This window comes from Ictalurus furcatus, chromosome 17 (assembly GCF_023375685.1).
Source record: "Ictalurus furcatus strain D&B chromosome 17, Billie_1.0, whole genome shotgun sequence".
Classification (NCBI taxonomy): Eukaryota; Metazoa; Chordata; class Actinopteri; order Siluriformes; family Ictaluridae; genus Ictalurus; species Ictalurus furcatus.
Window position 1 is genome coordinate 18348949 of NC_071271.1, and position 17603 is coordinate 18366551.

General features: G+C 36.4%; 1 protein-coding gene across 1 annotated transcript; it reads right to left on the bottom strand.

Annotated features, from left to right (window-relative positions):
• Positions 1-245: 245 nt before the first annotated feature.
• Positions 246-5900, bottom strand: LOC128621746 (myelin-associated glycoprotein-like). Its single transcript, XM_053647705.1, has 5 exons — positions 4827-5900; positions 4223-4597; positions 3850-4137; positions 2595-2737; positions 246-557 (listed from the first exon to the last, which is right to left on the bottom strand). The coding sequence occupies exons 1-5, from the start codon at positions 5074-5076 to the stop codon at positions 246-248; spliced, it is 1368 nt and encodes a 455-aa protein (XP_053503680.1). The 5' UTR covers positions 5077-5900.
• Between the last annotated feature and the right edge of the window lie 11703 nt (positions 5901-17603).

Consider the following 17603-nt stretch of genomic DNA (forward strand, 5'->3'; position numbering starts at 1 on the left):
TTCTCTGGCAGCCGGAACATTCCATGTGATAGTTGGTGGATGTGAGAAACATGCATGCGTGACAGAACAGTTTATTGTGAATTGCTTTCCTGGCTCCATCTCCTCAGGAAGAGCCAAAGCTGATATCACAGGCCTGTCGGGAGATGCTACATTCAAAGAAAGACACGGATGTTCATCAAGTACTATACATATATAACCATAATTTAATTGTTGTGCAACAGAGCACCTTTGGAACACAACTGGGCTCATTGTTGATGGTCTAAAAAAGCATGCACATAACATGATACAACTGTTTCACCTTTCATGATGATGAACACACAGCTGTGGTTGAAGCTGTACTTATCACTGCCTTTTTCCGTGCGGAAACAGAATGGCCCGTTATCATGAGCTTGAACATTATCAATTTCTAAAGTGCAGTTCTTGTCATCTGGATTCCCCAGAAGCTTTGTGCGGCCCTTAAAGTTGTCCATAACATTGGATTGTCCAGTGTGGTAAACATATTTGCCCTCACTGGTGTACCACAAACCTCGAAGGCGCAGAATGAATTTGTCACCAGTCTGGAAAGTACAGGGTATCACCACACAGGAGCTGCTCAAAGCACTGATATTAGGCACCACATTTGCCTCTAAAAGATGGACAGCTGAAATCAAGCAAGCAAAAGGTTGTTAAGGTTTATATACAGTCATTTAAAAAAAAAAAAAAAACAGTCCATGGAAATTGTTGAGTTGTTTTTTTATTTTATTTTATTTTTTTACATATTTGGTCAAGCAAACATTTGATCTTCTTTGAAACAGTGCCTATTAATCAATCAAATGACACACACAATTGACATTTTGTAGTAATTTTCACAATTTAAATGAACAAAAGTACAGATCAGTCACATGGAAAATGTAAGTACACCACTACATTTATCACACCTTCAAATTCATATAATTAGAATCAGGTGTTCAAGATTGGGTGCCAGTGATTAGAACCAGCTTAGGGAGTGCAGGTGGAACCTGTCTTATTTATAACCCTCTCATATCTAGTGTTTGGTGTTCCCTTTGTTATTGAAGTGTGTGCTGTAACCATGCTAAGATCTAAAGAGTTCTGTAAGGCCTTCAGAAAAAAAGGTTGTGGATGCCTATGGCATCTGGCAAGGGATTTAAAAAGATCTCCAAATTATTTGAAATACATCATTCCACTGTAAGGAAAATAATCTACAAGACCATCTGATGCAAAAAGAAGTCTCCAAGAACCCCCAATTTCATCACAGGATCTGTTAGTAAGTCTTGCAACTGTTGGTGTCAAAGTGCATGCTTCTACAGTCAGAAAGAGACTGCATAGATTTGACATGCATGGGAGGCGTGTCAGAAAAAAAGCCTTCACTAGACTATAGTTTGCCAATGAGCATATAGGCAAAGACCAGGCCTTTTGGAATAATGTGCTCTGGACAGGTGAATCAAAGGTAGAGTTGTTTGGTCACAGTAACAGCAGACAAGTTTTGCAAAGACCAAAGACAGCTTTTCAGGAGAAGCACCTCATACTAACTGTGAAGCACGGTGGTGGAAATGTTATGGTTTGGGGTTGCTTCGCTGCCTCAGGGACTGGACAGCTTGCATTCATTGATTCAACTATGAATTCTGCATCACATCAATATATACATACATACATATATATATATATATATATATATATATATATATATATATATATATATATATATATATATTGGGGTTGTGTATTATTCTGAAATTGTTCCACAAATTGTAGACGCAGTTTTCGCAGATTGGTGAACCTCTGCCCATCTTTACTTCCGAGAGACTCTGCCTCTCTAAGATACTCTCTTTATACCCAATCATGTTACTGACCTGTTGCCACTAACCTCCAGCTGTTTCTTTTTAGTAACACTTACTTTTCCATCCTTATGTTGCCCCGGTCCCAACTGTTTTTTGAGATGTGCTGCGGCCATCAATTTCAAAATTACCTTATTTTTTCATTAAAATGGTACATTTCCTTAATTTAAACATTTGATAAATTTTACATGTTCTGTTGTGAATAACATATGGGTTTATGAGATTTGCAAATCATTCTGTCTGTCTGTCTACATTCTGTTTCTATTTTAAAATTTAATTTTATTTTTATTTTGAACTTTTTTGAAAGTGTTGTAGGTTGTGTGTGTGTGTGCGTGTGTGTGTGTGTATATATATATATATATATATATATATATATATATATATATATATATATATATATATGCACACACACACACACACACACAATTATGAAAACTTTAATACATTTTATACTGATAAAGTATAAAAATAGAAAAAAAAACACATACTGTCATGAACAAATGGTCCACCACTTTTGGCACGTATCCTAGAAATGAATACGAACCAGAAGTTATATCAGGTAAATGGTAAATGGCTTTAATTATACAGTCATGAACAAAGGGTCACTCACTTTGAACCTGTAAAACAATGGAAGCTGTGACCTCTCCACCAGTAAATGTAAAAAAAATGTAGATTTTTTTGATCATCCTCCATTGAAGCTATATATAATGCATTGGAGTAGGTGGCCCAGGTTAATGATGGGCCTTTTTTAGTCCCCACAGTGTCTTGCATGTCTTTGTAGTTCCAGGTGAAAACTGGAGGCTGACGCTTGCAGGAATGGAAAACTGTGCATGTGAAGTTATTCCCAACACCCTCTACAACATCAGCCACCTCAGGATCAGTGGTTATATCCTTATAGGTACCTGAAATAAAATTATAAGTCTTGTAAAAGCACATGTTAATGAAAATACTTGAAATTTAGTGGGAAGATGAATACCACATCATAGTATATCCTCATACTGTAGTGTCAATACTGTGTATAGTTATAAATCATAAAGCTTTCTTAACAGATTGTTCATGAATGATTACTTATGTTGAAACATCAAATGGCAAAATTCTTTTCAGTTGTGTCATAGTATTGAATTTTTATTGTAATTTTAAATACAGTAAGATGCAAATTGTTAACAGTGGTAGTACATCTACCAAGCATGTAAGGAGAAATAAATTCTGATATTTAAGTGATATATGATTACAATTGCTGCTCTGGGAAGCTGTAAAATGAGGAATGAGCTAGGACCATATAAGAGTTATACAATCCTGAACACCCTTTAAAGTTATTGCAAATATAATGGCAAATTTTGTATTTAGTCACCAAATCCCAAACTACAAGGTTTGCCTAGAATACAACACCACACACTTAAATCAGTCCCAACCAACTTTCAGAAGCTGGGCTCTTGTAGGATTTCTCATGAGCAAACCTGAATTCAGATCAAAATGATCATGTAGGATGGCAGTTTAGCTCAGCTGTCATTAGTTACTGGTCTTTCACACGACATCAAGATTATTACACCAGGCAGTCTCAAGTCCCCACACACCAAAAACTACAGGATGTTCATTCATTCATCTTCTGTAACCATTTTATCCTGTTCAGGGCCACAGAGCCTATCCCAGAAACACCTACAGGGAATGTAGCAAAGCCTCTCTATCTGGATGTTTTTGCAAAATGCAAAACTCCACACAGACTCCCCTCAGGATCAGTCTAGGAACCCTGGAGCTGTGAGACAGCAACACTACCTGCTGCTCTAATTTCCACACAGGATATCGAGTCTTAAATATTGAACATATTTACTGTTGTAAATTGGGGAAACAACAATTGGACTGTGAATAGTTTAGATGGGTTTATATTTGACTTTACACACCCCACACCTTCAAGTAATATGGAAAGATAATCGCTTAAGACCAGTGTAAAATCAAGACAACTTTTGCAATAATCAGGAGGTGTAAATCAGCCTGTTGTCCAGGCATTACTACTTACACTGAGCATTGAGATTGATTTGTGCTTCTGATGTCTGTCCACTATGGAATGTGGCTTTACATGTAACAGTTTGCTCCTCTTCCTTAATTATAAATGTGTGAACCCTGATGGTTTCCCAAAAGCCATCCTCTACTGGAGTGTGTACAGTGATGTCAGTCTCAAGTGCTTTCCCCACAGACAGACTTGGAGGATTGGGCGGACAGGTATGCAGGACACTACAGGACACTGTGACTTGCTCTCCCACTCTTGGTATGCCAGTAATACTTAGTTTTGGTTTAAGGGCTTGTTCTGTCAAAAGCAAGCAGTAGACTGGATTAAAGATCAAACACTCATTGTTAATGTAAAGTGTCTCTATATAAATAGGTGGCACTACCTCTTATTTGGAGTTCAATAGATTTGTCATAGTAATTTTCCTTGTGAAATGACTGAACTGGTTTTGGATCAATCCAGGGATACAGTCTATCCCCATTATGGAGCATATCAAGTTGCTTTATTTCCAAACTGCAATTTTTCTCACTAGGCAATCCGTATAGTCTTGTCTTGCCATTGAATTTGCTGAGGACATCCTCATTATCTGGGCCATACACTAAAGGGTACTCTGCTGTGGAGTATAGGTACCATTTCACCTTAACATTGCTATATTTTTCTGTTTTGAAATTAAAGCTGCATGGAATGACCAGGCAGGAGCCCTGGAGACCTGTGATCTTGCTGGGCATTGTATATGTCCAGTCCAGTGAATGCATCCCCCCTTTATTAGAAAACAAATGACAAATTATGCAGTGAGGAAAAAACTTTTGAGCATTAATTCACAATGTTAAAAACAAAAAAAAAACAAAAAACAAACCACTAAAAAAAGTGAACAGTTACAAATTTTTGACTATTTCTTGTTGATAACTAGGGCTGGACTGCACCTAGTACAGTGGGTTTTTTTTTTTTTTTTTGCTGGATTTGTAATCAAACGATGCAGACTAACTTACTTTTTACTTTTAAAGTAACATGATCTGAAGTCTCTCTCTCTGTAGTTTGAGCTGTGCATGTTAATGTCTTTCCATGGTCATGTCTTGATTCTTTCAGATTTAAAGTGGAAACTGTTTCCCAACTATAGGGGGAAACATTACGTGTTTCAACAGAAACTGTCAGGTTTTGGTAATTCCAGATTATGTTTGGTTTTTCTTTTTGACAAGTGTGGTTCACAGTACAGGTAAAGCTCTTCTCAATTCCTTCCATAGCCTCACCTTGGCTTGGACTTAGTACAGGTTTGTGAAAGTCACCTGGGAAACATAGTGAAAGTGTTCATTAAAGAAAAAGAAGTGAAGCTTACAAGCTACATACTGGACTTTTTGAGTTAAAATCCATGGCTATTGTTTCACACTCACATAAAGGATTAAGACTGATTTCAGTCTTCAATGTCTGTCCACCTGCATAACTCACGGTGCAAGTAAGAGACTTATCATATTCCTCAATGGTCCAGGTAACCTCCATGGTTAACTTCCATTTCCCATTATGACGGGGTGTGTGAATTAAGTCTCGAGTACCACGAGAATTACTCAGAGAAAGATTCAGCGTTGGGGGTGTTGGAGGACAGGTGTGTATCACACTGCAGGACAAGGTTACTGGCTCACCAACTTTGGCTATGCCAAGAAGATCTGCCTGTGGTTTCTCAACAGTATCTTTAAAGGTAAAAATAGAGTTTGAGTGAAACAAAAAAACAAAGAAAAAAAAGAAAAAAAGACATACAAAAGTACTTTATCACTTAACTGGGGTATTTAGTTTTTTCTTAAAGTACATTTACAGGTGCCCCTCTTTGCTCTGTTACACATGTTGGATGTTTAAAATGGCCATATCTTATCCCCTATCTAATAGTTACACATATGTGGGGATTAAGTGATTTGTAATATATCTAGACATATAAGTTTTATGTATTATTTCCATGACAGTCCTGCCAGATTTTAAATGGATTTGAATGAAATGCTTATGCTAATGAATTTAAAGAGGTGCCTCATAATCATGTTCACAAATAGTGTTTACTTTCATATATTTTTTATATTTACTTTTATATATTAATTACTGTAGTTATATTCTATTTTCCACAATTTTATTATATTTATTTACAGTATATTGCGATCATTTTCTTCTTTGTCACTCGCTTTTGTCACAGCTCAGTCCGATCAGAACTCAAATTCACAAGATGCAACACTCACTTCTCATGCACGCATGCGCCCACCACCCTCGGAGTTCTGATCAGACACCTGGCACCAATCACACACACACACACACACACACTCTCACCGCTAGTACTTAGGGAAGTCATTCACCCAGAATCTACGCGAAGTATACGCTCAGTCACTCGTTTCTCTGCGTTACCAAGCCGTTCTAGTTTGTTTGTTTTCTCGTGATCCTCGACCTTTGTTTCCGGTTTCGACTACGCTCTCTGCCTGACCCCGTTTGTGTTGTTCGCCCGATCGCTTGACCCTTGCCTGTCCTACGACTACGTTTCTTGAACTTCCCGATACGACGCTCTACACCTGCCGCCCGCTCCTGCTTCCGTGCCGATTCGACATTCGTGACAACTTTCAGTATCCACTTTATCCATTATACAGTAATCCCGGGAACACACTGACACATTCACACAATCATTCATACCTTAGTCAATCCACATAGTGGCATGTTTTTGGGAGATGGGAGGAAACTGGAGAATCCAGAGGGCAGACCATGCAAAACTCCAAACAGACAGTAACTAGGCTTCCATATCGAACCTGGAACTCTGAGGCAGCAAAATTACCTGCTGCGCTGACATGCTGGCCTATTTTTTTTTTTCTTTTTATTATTATTATTATTATTATTATTATTTGCCTATTGTAATATTTAATTTTTGACTACAATTTGTTTCTTTATTTTTGTTTTATTACTTCATAAAGCATTTTGAGCTGCATTTTTAGCTTAAACATATGAAAATTGCTATATGAAGTATTATTATTATTATTATTATTATTATTATTATTATCCACAATACCCTTTTCTTTGAGTCCTTTAGATCTTAATATTATTTATAGTGATTAACACTCACTGAGCACTTTTATAAGGAACACTATAGTAATTGCCTCCCTTTGCCACTCAAGAACATTGAACACTTTGTAATGTTCATGAAACCAGTTTGAGATGACTTTTGCTTTGTGGCATGGTGCATTATCATGCTGGAAGTAGCCATTAGAAGATGGGTAAATTGCAGCTATGAAGGCATGCACTTGGTCAGCAACAAAATTCAAATAGGCTGTGGCATTCAAGCGATAATTGATTGGTATTAATGTGCCAAGAAAACATTTAGGGTATTTAGTGTGCCAAGAAAACACTCCCCACACCAGTGCATCACCTCCACCAGCTTAGACTGATGACACAAGGCAGCTTGGGTCCATGGATTCATGCTGTTGGTGCCAAATTCTGACCCTACCAACTGTGTGCCTCAGCAGAAATCGAGATCCTTCAGACCAGGCTGCATTTTTTTCCCCAGTCTTCAACTGTCCAGTTTCGGTGAGCATGTGCCCAGTGTAGCCTCAGATTTCTGTTCTTGGCTAACAGAAGTGGAACCTGACATGGTCCTCTGCTGTTGTAGCTCAACCACCTCAAGTTTTTGACATGTTGTGCACACTGAGATGCTTTTCTGTTCATCACAATTGTACAGAGTGATTATCTGAGTGCTGGCTCAAATTTAGACATAATATTTACAACCCCTATTCAATATTACCCAATTTTGGGGCCTGTACCTTTTCACTTATCATAAGTGTTTTCGAGAAGGAATACAACAGGGGAAAAATTATTTTAAATTATATTATTATTATTTGTCATTTAACTGAACAACACCTTCATAATTTATGGAATATAAATGAAAGGTCCCAATGGACTGACTCACTCATTTCTCAACAATTGTTATATATTACAGGTCTAGAAGTTCTTATTTACACAATGGGCAGTCTGACAGATGTCTAAAATATTTACAATGTTCTTGCATGCTCCCCCAATTTTTAAAACACTCACACAGCAGTTATTGATACCAAAGAAATTATAATACACACAGTCACACCCGACTCACAAAGTCTGTACCAGATTCAAAACATTCAAAAAAATCTCACACTGTTCTGTGTTACCCAGCTCAATCTGAAGAGCGCACACACACACACATTTCCTTTTTTTTTTTTTTTTTTTCTTCTTCCACATAGACGGCAGGCCTGCTTGCACAGATAAGAACAGATAGGAACACACACACCACTCCTTTTTATAAACAACGCCCGCAAGCTCACATACACATATTATTACATAGACACAATTGTGGTCTCAGAGTATAAAGCGCCTTTACACCAGCTCCGTATGTATGAAGCTTACAGTCATATAAATTAAATGCAAAAAACTAATGTTTTAAAGCTTATCCAACACACATCTCCTTATGTATGGAGCTCATGTTCAGAGCACTAATGAATACATTTTTCCCTGTCTCCAAAACTAAGTTTCAGAGCACATGCATGCATGCTCTCACACCATACTTATATTAGAAGCACACACACTTGTTATTACACATTCCATTCATACACCGGGCACGCTGTTTTGCATGACCCGGACCTGGGCCCAGGATTTATACCCCTCTCTATCCAGACCTGGAATCTTTTACCAGCGGTATTAGGGGTCCCCACCAAAGCAGCCGCCACTTCTAGTCTAGTAGCCGGTATCTGGGGTTTGAGGCCTCATATCCACCTGCTTCCTATCCAGCCCTGGAATTTTTAACCAGCGGTATTGCAGGACTTTCACTCACACAACACATACAATTTCATTAAACAGTCTTATGAGTCTTATTCATAGCCCCTATACAATTACAATTGTTTCACACTTCTCTTACCTCTTCTCACTCACCCAAGGTTCTTTTGGAGACCAACTTTAGTCTTTCTTCCCACCCCGGGGCTTCCCAATCGTAACAGACCACTAAAACAGAGCTTTGAAATAACAGGCATCTGCAATGCCTTCTTCCTACACAGCCTATCTGTTGCTTAGAGAGTGAAGTCCCATGGGAGAGATTACAGACATATAGATCTTAGCCCAGTCCCATCTGGGTCGCCAAATGCTGGCTCAAATTTAGCCTATTACCCAAAAACACTTGAAATTCAACATAGAAGCAAATACTCACATCTACCTCTGAACCCAGTTGGAGATAGAAAAAAGACACCAGCCGTGAGTGGGAAGAAGCAAGGGTCCAGATTTATTGGTTCCGTTCCACCACACGAGATCCACACCAATGAGAATTCTCAGAAGTGATCTGACACCCTGAGCTTAAGCTCCAGTATTTATACTGTATTTACACAGTAGATAACCAATATGTTTCAAAAAGACTATGATATCAATACCAATAGGGTTAAAAAAGAGCTCATCTACATTACTGTTATGTTCTAAAAAAAAAGGGCTTTTCAATTTACTATTAGGCTCTAAAAAAGGGCTTTTCAATTTACTATTATGTTCTAGAAAAGGGCTTTTCAATTTACCATTAGCTTCAAAAGTGGAGAGACAAAACAATTTAGAGTGACCTTAGTCTCACTATTATCTCGCGGGGGTGCAGCTTGACTCAGCTACCCTTATAAATGGCTCTTCATGGTTTTCTCTTAAAATTAAGGCCTTCCTTGCGAGACAAGAATCTTCACCATCTGAATTATGAGTAAGTTACATTTCTCTGTATTTCTGGTTTATAATTTATTTTCTTATTTGCTCTATATCTCTATTTTATATATAGTTATACTGCTTGCAAAACGGTTTACTGTACTTCCTACTTCATAATATCATTATGTTACCCTTCTACTGTCCTACATATCCCACTATTCTGTATTTTATAAAGAGTATATATTTTATAAGATATTACCCTTATAATATCTTAATATTCCTTTTTATTATTCTTATAAAGTTATAATAGTATGTGTGAGAGAGAGAGAGAGAGAGAGAGAGAGAGAGAGAGAGAGAGAGATAGTGTGTGTGTTATGTCTACATGCCCGCCCTTGACTGTATGAGAGTTTGTGTGTGTGTGTGTGTTAGCACTCCTCAGCTCTTATACTTCTTTTTGGCTTTTTGACTAATAAACCATAGTGTATTACTCTTAAAGATCTAAGATCTTTAAAGTGTGAATCCAATTCGTCAATATCTGCTTAACACCGCTTCTGTGTGTCTTGGTGCCCGTCTTCTCTTCTTCTCCCCTTTACTGGATACTAGGTCTCCCTGATGTTTTTCATGTCATTTTTATCCACAACATCTGTTACTGTAGTCTTTCTGAAGATGTTTCTGCCTGCTGTCACTCACTGGATGTTTTTTTTCTTTTTTTTTCTTTTTTTTTTATCATTCTGAGTAAACTTTAGAGACTGATGTGCATAAAAATCCCAGGAGATCGGCAGTTATAGAAATATTCAAACCAGCCCATCAGGCACCAACAATCATGACACGGTCAAAATCACTGAGATCATATTTCCATATTGTGATGGTTGATGTGAACATTACCCACAGTTGCTGACCCATATCTGCATGATTTTATGCACTGCTACATGATTGGCTGATTAGATTGCATAAATTGCATGAATGAGTAGGTGTACAGGTGCCCCATATTCCTAATAAAGTGCTCCATGAGTGTACTTCATCTCTGGTTTTGTTTGTTCTTTGTACTTAAAACCATACTAACATTAATAACAGGCTTAATTTGCAATTAATAATATTAAATAGAAATACAATGTAATAAATATCATATAGTGTATATTAATTTATAAGTAAATCCAGTAAAAGCCTTGATCATACCTGTCACATCAAGGGTAATTGTTCCATCATTTACATTTTCTTGGTGGTATTCTTCAATAGACTTTTGGTCCATCCAGGGAAAAAGTCTTTCCTTCTTATATTGCCTCTCAAGCAGCTGCAGTTTTTCTTGTTTGATCTATATAAACTTGTCTTTCCTTTGAAATTATCAGTGATTTTGGATGTTGATTGGTCATACAGCAAAGAGTCTTTTGAAGTGGAGAGTTTATACCATTTCACTTCAGTGCCACTATGTTGGGATTTTTTGAATTTGTAACTGCAGGGAATGACCACACAGGAACCTTGGACACCAGTGATTGCGCTGGGCATTGTGATACTCCAGTCAGGTGAGGTTATGGTCTCTACAATGAAAATACACATAAATGTTCATTATATTTTTTTCATGATGCCATACTAAATATCTAGGAATCCTAATAAAAATGAGCAATACCAGCGCCTGATTGGTGCAACATAAATACATAAAAACGCTAACCCTGCCTGTAGCCCTAAATGTAAGCATTCATAACTTATGATTTAGCTTATGCAAATTCAGATTTATTAACAGTCAAGAGAACATACTAAATATAGCTAAATGAAAACTAAACTAATTTTCAAGTGAGGTGCATAGATGTCAAGAAAGAGAGGAGAAGGAAAAGTAAGGATACAGGTGACTAAAAAATCCTTAAATTCATAAATTCTTACTCACTCTTAACTCTTAAAGTAATTTGCACTCTTTGAACCTTCCCTTCTAAATTTGTTTGGCAGGTAATGTTCCTGCCATGATCATTAGCCTTTGCTGTGAACTTTAATGTGGATCTAGCTTCATATTTTGTTCCTCGTTTTGTAGGGGATGATGATTCCATGTAATCGTCCAGCATTCCACAGAAAATGAGGTTGGTTTTTGGTGCACATGTATGTAACAGAGCAAACGATGTCTTGTTCCAGACCCTCCAGAAACTGTTTGAATCAGGAGTAATCCTGGCTTGATCAATGGAACCTACGATACATAATAAAGGTGTTATCAAAGACAATACACAAAAATGACACATAAACAGATGTATGATACACATATTAATGCAGTTTGTTTGTTTTTTTTTATGGACAATACATTGAATTCAGAAATATACAACAACAAAAATATTACTTACACTATGCAATATGTATTTTTGTAGTGGATTCAGAGAGGCCACCCCTGTGTCTAACTGAACACAGAAATGTATGTCTTTCAGACTGAACAATCCCTTCACGTGTTAGTCTGATTTCCCAGGTGCCATCAGAATGAATTAAGCTGTTTTTCAATCTGACTTCTGCACCAGGTTTTTTATCTATCCCAGTCAAACTTAGTGAGGGGGGTTTGTAAGGACAGGAGTGATGTGTTGTGCATTGAACTGTAATGCTTTCTCCAATTTTATAACCCCCAGAAATGGAAACACTGGGCTTTTGTGCAAATGCTATCTCATTCAAAACGGACAGAAAAAGCAGAAATATATCAGACAAAATTACATGTAACTTCTCAATATTAACTGTAGCAAAGCTCCAGTAGCAGTTAAACTATACCAAAGCTCCATTTTCACAAAAAATAAAATAAAATAAACTGTAAACTATATTGTAAAGGAATGTACAAGATGGTAAGTAAATGTAACACTTACAATTAACATGAATTAGAGTAGTAACATCAAAGAATCTGAAAGTGCTCCTTCCAACATTTTCCGGGTATAGCCAAGTATATATTCTGTCTCCATCATGGGAAAGACTAAGATCATCAATCACTAGACTGCAGTTCAAGCGAGATCCCGTATATAACCTGGTTCTTCCTCTGTACCTATCAATCACTTCCTTAGGGTTCCAACTGTCATACACTAGAGGATATCCATGATCAACGTAGTGATAACACTTATTGGGTAGTGTGGTATCAGGTGAATAAGATGAATAGGAGAATGAACATGGTATAACAGTGCAGGATGTGTGTAGGCCATAAACGCTATGGGGCATGTGAACTGACCAGGCCCAGGTGGTGTTAACCAGGATGCCTGTGTGCAAGAATTGGTATGTTAGTTCATTCTCATGTTCATAAGACTATTGTGTTATACATAAATAGTATTTAAGTTTATAAAACACTGTACCATAAAGTATTATATCCAGTAGCAGCAACCTTTTGATGTTTCCAGGACAAAATGAATGCAGATAAACGGAGTGTCGACTCTAGAACGGACATGGTACAATGTTAATGAGATTATAAGGCAATTTTCTGAGAATACAGCATTTGTTGTGTGCAAACTTAATTATGTGGGGAAATGTAATTAATTCGTCTGACATCAAAATATAGACTGTTCTATTTTATACCAGAATCACACATTGTGTGCATGTTCACATACACCGGCATCTTCTAAAAAAGCCAGGAAATGACATAGTATTTGCAAGAATTCTTTTCTCTCTTTTTTTTTTTTTTTTTTTTTCCAGACCACTTGTCAGAGAACATGTACACCATATGGAGCTATTTGCTTAGCAGCTTGTGACTGTCATGCAAAGCTGCTGATAGCTTCCTAAAATTTCTTCTACTGTAGTGAGTGTATATTTTATTCATTGTGAGCCCTTTCCTAGTGAAACACTAGAGCACTGCATGGTGCCTATTAACTTCAAGTTCAATCATTAGCACTGCTAGCCTTATTAGCGATCACCCACTACACTTTTCTCAACGAACTTGCTCCATGTTGCTCAGTAAGCAGCACTCACTGCTCATTCTCCTGCCAGGTTGGGTTCTGCCTCAGTGACACTTTCTCACAGTATTTCAAATCCTGCACTATACAACCAAACAGTGGGTTTCTGACTATGTGCCACTAATGTGTTTAAGTGGTTTGCCCATGTCATACCACAAACTGCTCTTGGATTAGTTCACTGCATCTAAGACGCAGCTGGAACTGTTTTAATGATGCACAGAGAAAGCAGATTATGCCATATCTAGACTCCTTGTCTCACAAGGCTAATGTCTACATCAAGAATTTATGTTTGATGGTGCTCTCAGTTTTTTAAAAAAAAAAATAGTATCAATGTTTGTAAAACAGGAAATTATCACCTTCATAACATCTCTCAAGTACATGATATTTTCTCTCCCACAGATAGTAAGAAACTCATACATGCATTTGTTATATCTAAACTCGACTGCTGCAACAGTGTTTTGGTTGGCTTGCCAAAAAGCTCCATTAAACACTTACAAAGAGTTCAGAATGAAGCTACAAGAATTGTGACACGTACTAGACTGAAAAATCAGATCACTCCAGCACATAAATCACTTCTTTTTATACCTGTGTGTTACAGAACTGATTTTAAAATAAATTTTCATGGTGGTGCTCCTACATGCAGTTGTAATATGATCACTAAATATTAGAGATGCACCGATACTAAATTTCTCAGTCGATACCGATAACCGATTATTCAGAGTGATATCGGCTGATACCGATAACCGATAGTTCTGCCTTTTATGCATTCTTTTGAATTAAAAATAATTAATTCCACAATTCTGAAAGAAATGCAAATAAAACCTTTTTTCTCTCCATTTCAGCAAGTTTTTTCACAGTATATACCTTTTTTGTCAATCATTTAAATCTACGGCCCTTTAAATTCAACGGTGTACTGGCCCTTTAATTCAGTGTGAGCAGAGCTGGGGTGGGGGACTCCCGCTTCCCGTAAAATGTTAGCAGTGCAGAAATTAGAGATTACAAACTGCAGTTTTGTCTTCATTCCACACAAGAGATATCATCTTTACACACAGCATGAATTTGATGTGTTTTCCCGCCCTCTTTTGATTGACAGGATATAATCGGCCTTGATCATCAAATAATAAACTTTACTTACTTACTTATTTACCTCCATACATTAAATAACCCCCTCATTAGCACCAGCTATGTGCTGACTATACAGATTATGAGGCATGCTCAGCTAATATATTGATGATTTTGATGCCATGCCTTACAAGTTCCACTCAAGGAAGTCAGTTATACTGCTACCTGGGCATCTCTGAGCAATTTCAGTGATTTAAACATCAGTGTCATCTCTCAACACATTTCCAGTTAGTCCCAAGTTATGTCAGTCCCTTATGACATTCTTTATTCTCACCTAGCCATGATCCTATGTTCTGTGATAACTGTTAACCACAGGAACTTGGCAAATAGGTTCCAGATGAAGATGGCTGTATGACAGCTGTATTTACTGCTAATACTGCATCACATGTCAACACCAAGACTTTGTTAAAATATCTCAGAATGTATTTACATAAGAGGATATTGAGGTGATTCTCACTACCCCTGGTGATTATCCAGAATGCAAAATTTTCAACCACTGTTACATACACTACATACTGTAACTACTGAATTCTTTGTGGTTTGCTTTGTGGCTGTTAGCTAGCTAAATTAAATCATCTGTAAAATATATGCTTGTTGTCTTTTAAATGACAAAACTAGAGAATGGAGAGGATTCCTAAAAAGAAAAGTATTTAATTATACAAAAGAGTGCAACAAAATCTAGCATGTATAGTAAATACAAAGTACAATATCTTAAAAGGAAATATAATTATGCACTTATTTGATAATGTTCCAGATATGAAAATGTACGTGAAGTATCCCACCACCTCTCCTCTCCTCTCTTTCAGAAGTGAAAGTATATTCTACTTAGAAACAGCAATTTTAATAGAAAAGAAAACAGTTTGCAGGCAGATATCTGTTGGGTCAACATAAGATTAGAATCCCCTTTTATAAGCCAAGAATAATAAATGTATTACATAATTTTCTGAGCAACAAAAAAAAACAAAACAAAACAATACCCTCTTACACTGTTACATAATTCAACACAATGAGTGCTCATTGCGCAGTTAAAGATAAGTGTAACAAACATGTCTGGTTTCCACTTCAGTGATCTGGGTATATGTGACATTTAATGGAATAGGGAGAAAAAGTTTAGCCCAGTGTGCATCATATCAGAATGTAGTTTTGGTGTTGCAATAAGCAATAAGCAAACTCTGGTATAGAATTCACACGGGCAATAATACATGATTCATGACAATTTTGAGTCAGGAATAATAAAATCAATCCGTATATACTGTACATACAGATTAACACAAATCCTTATAGCCCCTTATGATTTGACATTTGCTCATACAAAAAACCTTGTGGTGTTGGAGAGCTAGCTATCATTCTGTACTCATGCTGCTAATGTGAAAACAAAATAACAAATCCCCAAACAAAACTTAAATTATAAACCCAAATAGCAAATCTAAAAACAAAATAACAAAGCAGAAAACATAATGACAAGTCTAACACTGTTCTAATTGTGCAGGTCTGTACATATGTATCACCATTATTTTGTCTGTACAAACTTACAGCTTTCATGACATAAATTTTTAACAGGGTTAGGGTAACATAAATGAGGTTACATAAATTTTTAACAGTGTGCATCAGAAAATTAAGACATCAAGAAAGCTGTGCAATCTGAGCACTGGAGATCATTTAGAATTGTTCTGATTGTGCAGTGATTTATTTGTCCAAGGTAACAGAAAAGAAATGACATCATAAACATACAAAAAAAAGCTTTATATATATATATATATATATATATATATATATATATATATATATATATATATATATATATATATATAAAAAAAATATGGCTTTTTAATCCTGTTCTTCCTATGATTCATATATATTTATCAAATTTATTAATTTTGCAGTTACAAAATGCCCAATGTAAACTAGGTAAAAGTACCAGGCAATAAAAAAAGAAAGTAATGTAGATAACTGTCCTAGTACATACAAAGTGGATATCTTTTTATTTCTCCTCAGAAATCTAGTCCTCATCAATCAGCTCACAGTATGGTGCTTAAGTATCCTGATCACAAAGCATTGCATCCCACCCAATCAGATGACAAACCTGTAAGAAAGACAGACCGTGCAGTTGTACAAAAAAATATTCATTGCCTGGAGGAGTGAGAGGGTGTGATACAGCAGGGACGTGCACAGACATTTTGAAGGGCAGGGGCTCAAGTGGAAAAAAATGGCACTTCTCAATTGTTTATTTAAAAGCCATATAAAGACACACACACACAAGCACATAACTGATGGTGACAATGACTTAATTTCACATTTGAGGGAGTGCTGTCTGTATCATGTAAAGATCTATCAGCATACAACAAATTAACAGAATGGATAGTTATTTAGATGAGGAGTCTACGATCAAAATGATGAAGTTACTGTTTAAGGCAGGACTAGACATGCACCCATACTAAATTTCTCAGCCGATACCAATAACCGATTATTCAGAGTGATATCGGCCGATACGGATAACCGATACCGATAGTTCTGCCTTTTATGAATTCTTTTAAATTAATAATAATTAATTCCACAATTCTGAAAGAAATGCAAATAAAAGCTTTATTCTCTCCATTTCAACAAGTTGTTTCACAGTAACTGGTCTCATAAACAGAAAACACATTACTCTAACATTAACACAGTAACTCAATTCTGAAGATTAAAGTAAGATTTCTTGACTTACTGAATGTTATTAATTCATATTAACAAAATTATTTAGCTGACTTTTAAAATACCTCCTGTTAGTCTCACATTCACTCACCACAAACAAAAGCATTTCAACTTCATCATTGAACAACAAAGTATTAATATATAGGCCTAATATAAACCTTTTTTTTAATATTAACTTATATTAACATTAACTGCATATGAAATATAGTACTCTACAAATATTCCTCTGTGCTATATATATATATATATATATATATATATATATATATATATATATATATATATATATACCTTTTTTTGTCACTCATTTAAATCTTTCAATGGTGTATGGCCCTTTAATTCAGTGCAAGAAGAACTGGGGTGGGGGACTCCCGTTTCCCGTTTCCTGTAAAATGTCAGCAGTGCAGAGATTACAGA

Excerpts from the sequence above, each read along its gene's own strand:
- LOC128621746 (XM_053647705.1), bottom strand. The coding sequence starts at position 5,076 with ATGGAAGGAATTGAGAAGAGCTTTACCTGTACTGTGAACCACACTTGT. Across the intron at positions 4,598-4,826 it reads TGTTACTTTAAAAGTAAAAA|GGGGGATGCATTCACTGGAC; the intron begins GTAAGTTAGTCT and ends TTTCTAATAAAG. Across the intron at positions 558-2,594 it reads ACAAAGACATGCAAGACACT|ACTGGTGACAAATTCATTCT; the intron begins GTGGGGACTAAA and ends TGTACTTTCCAG.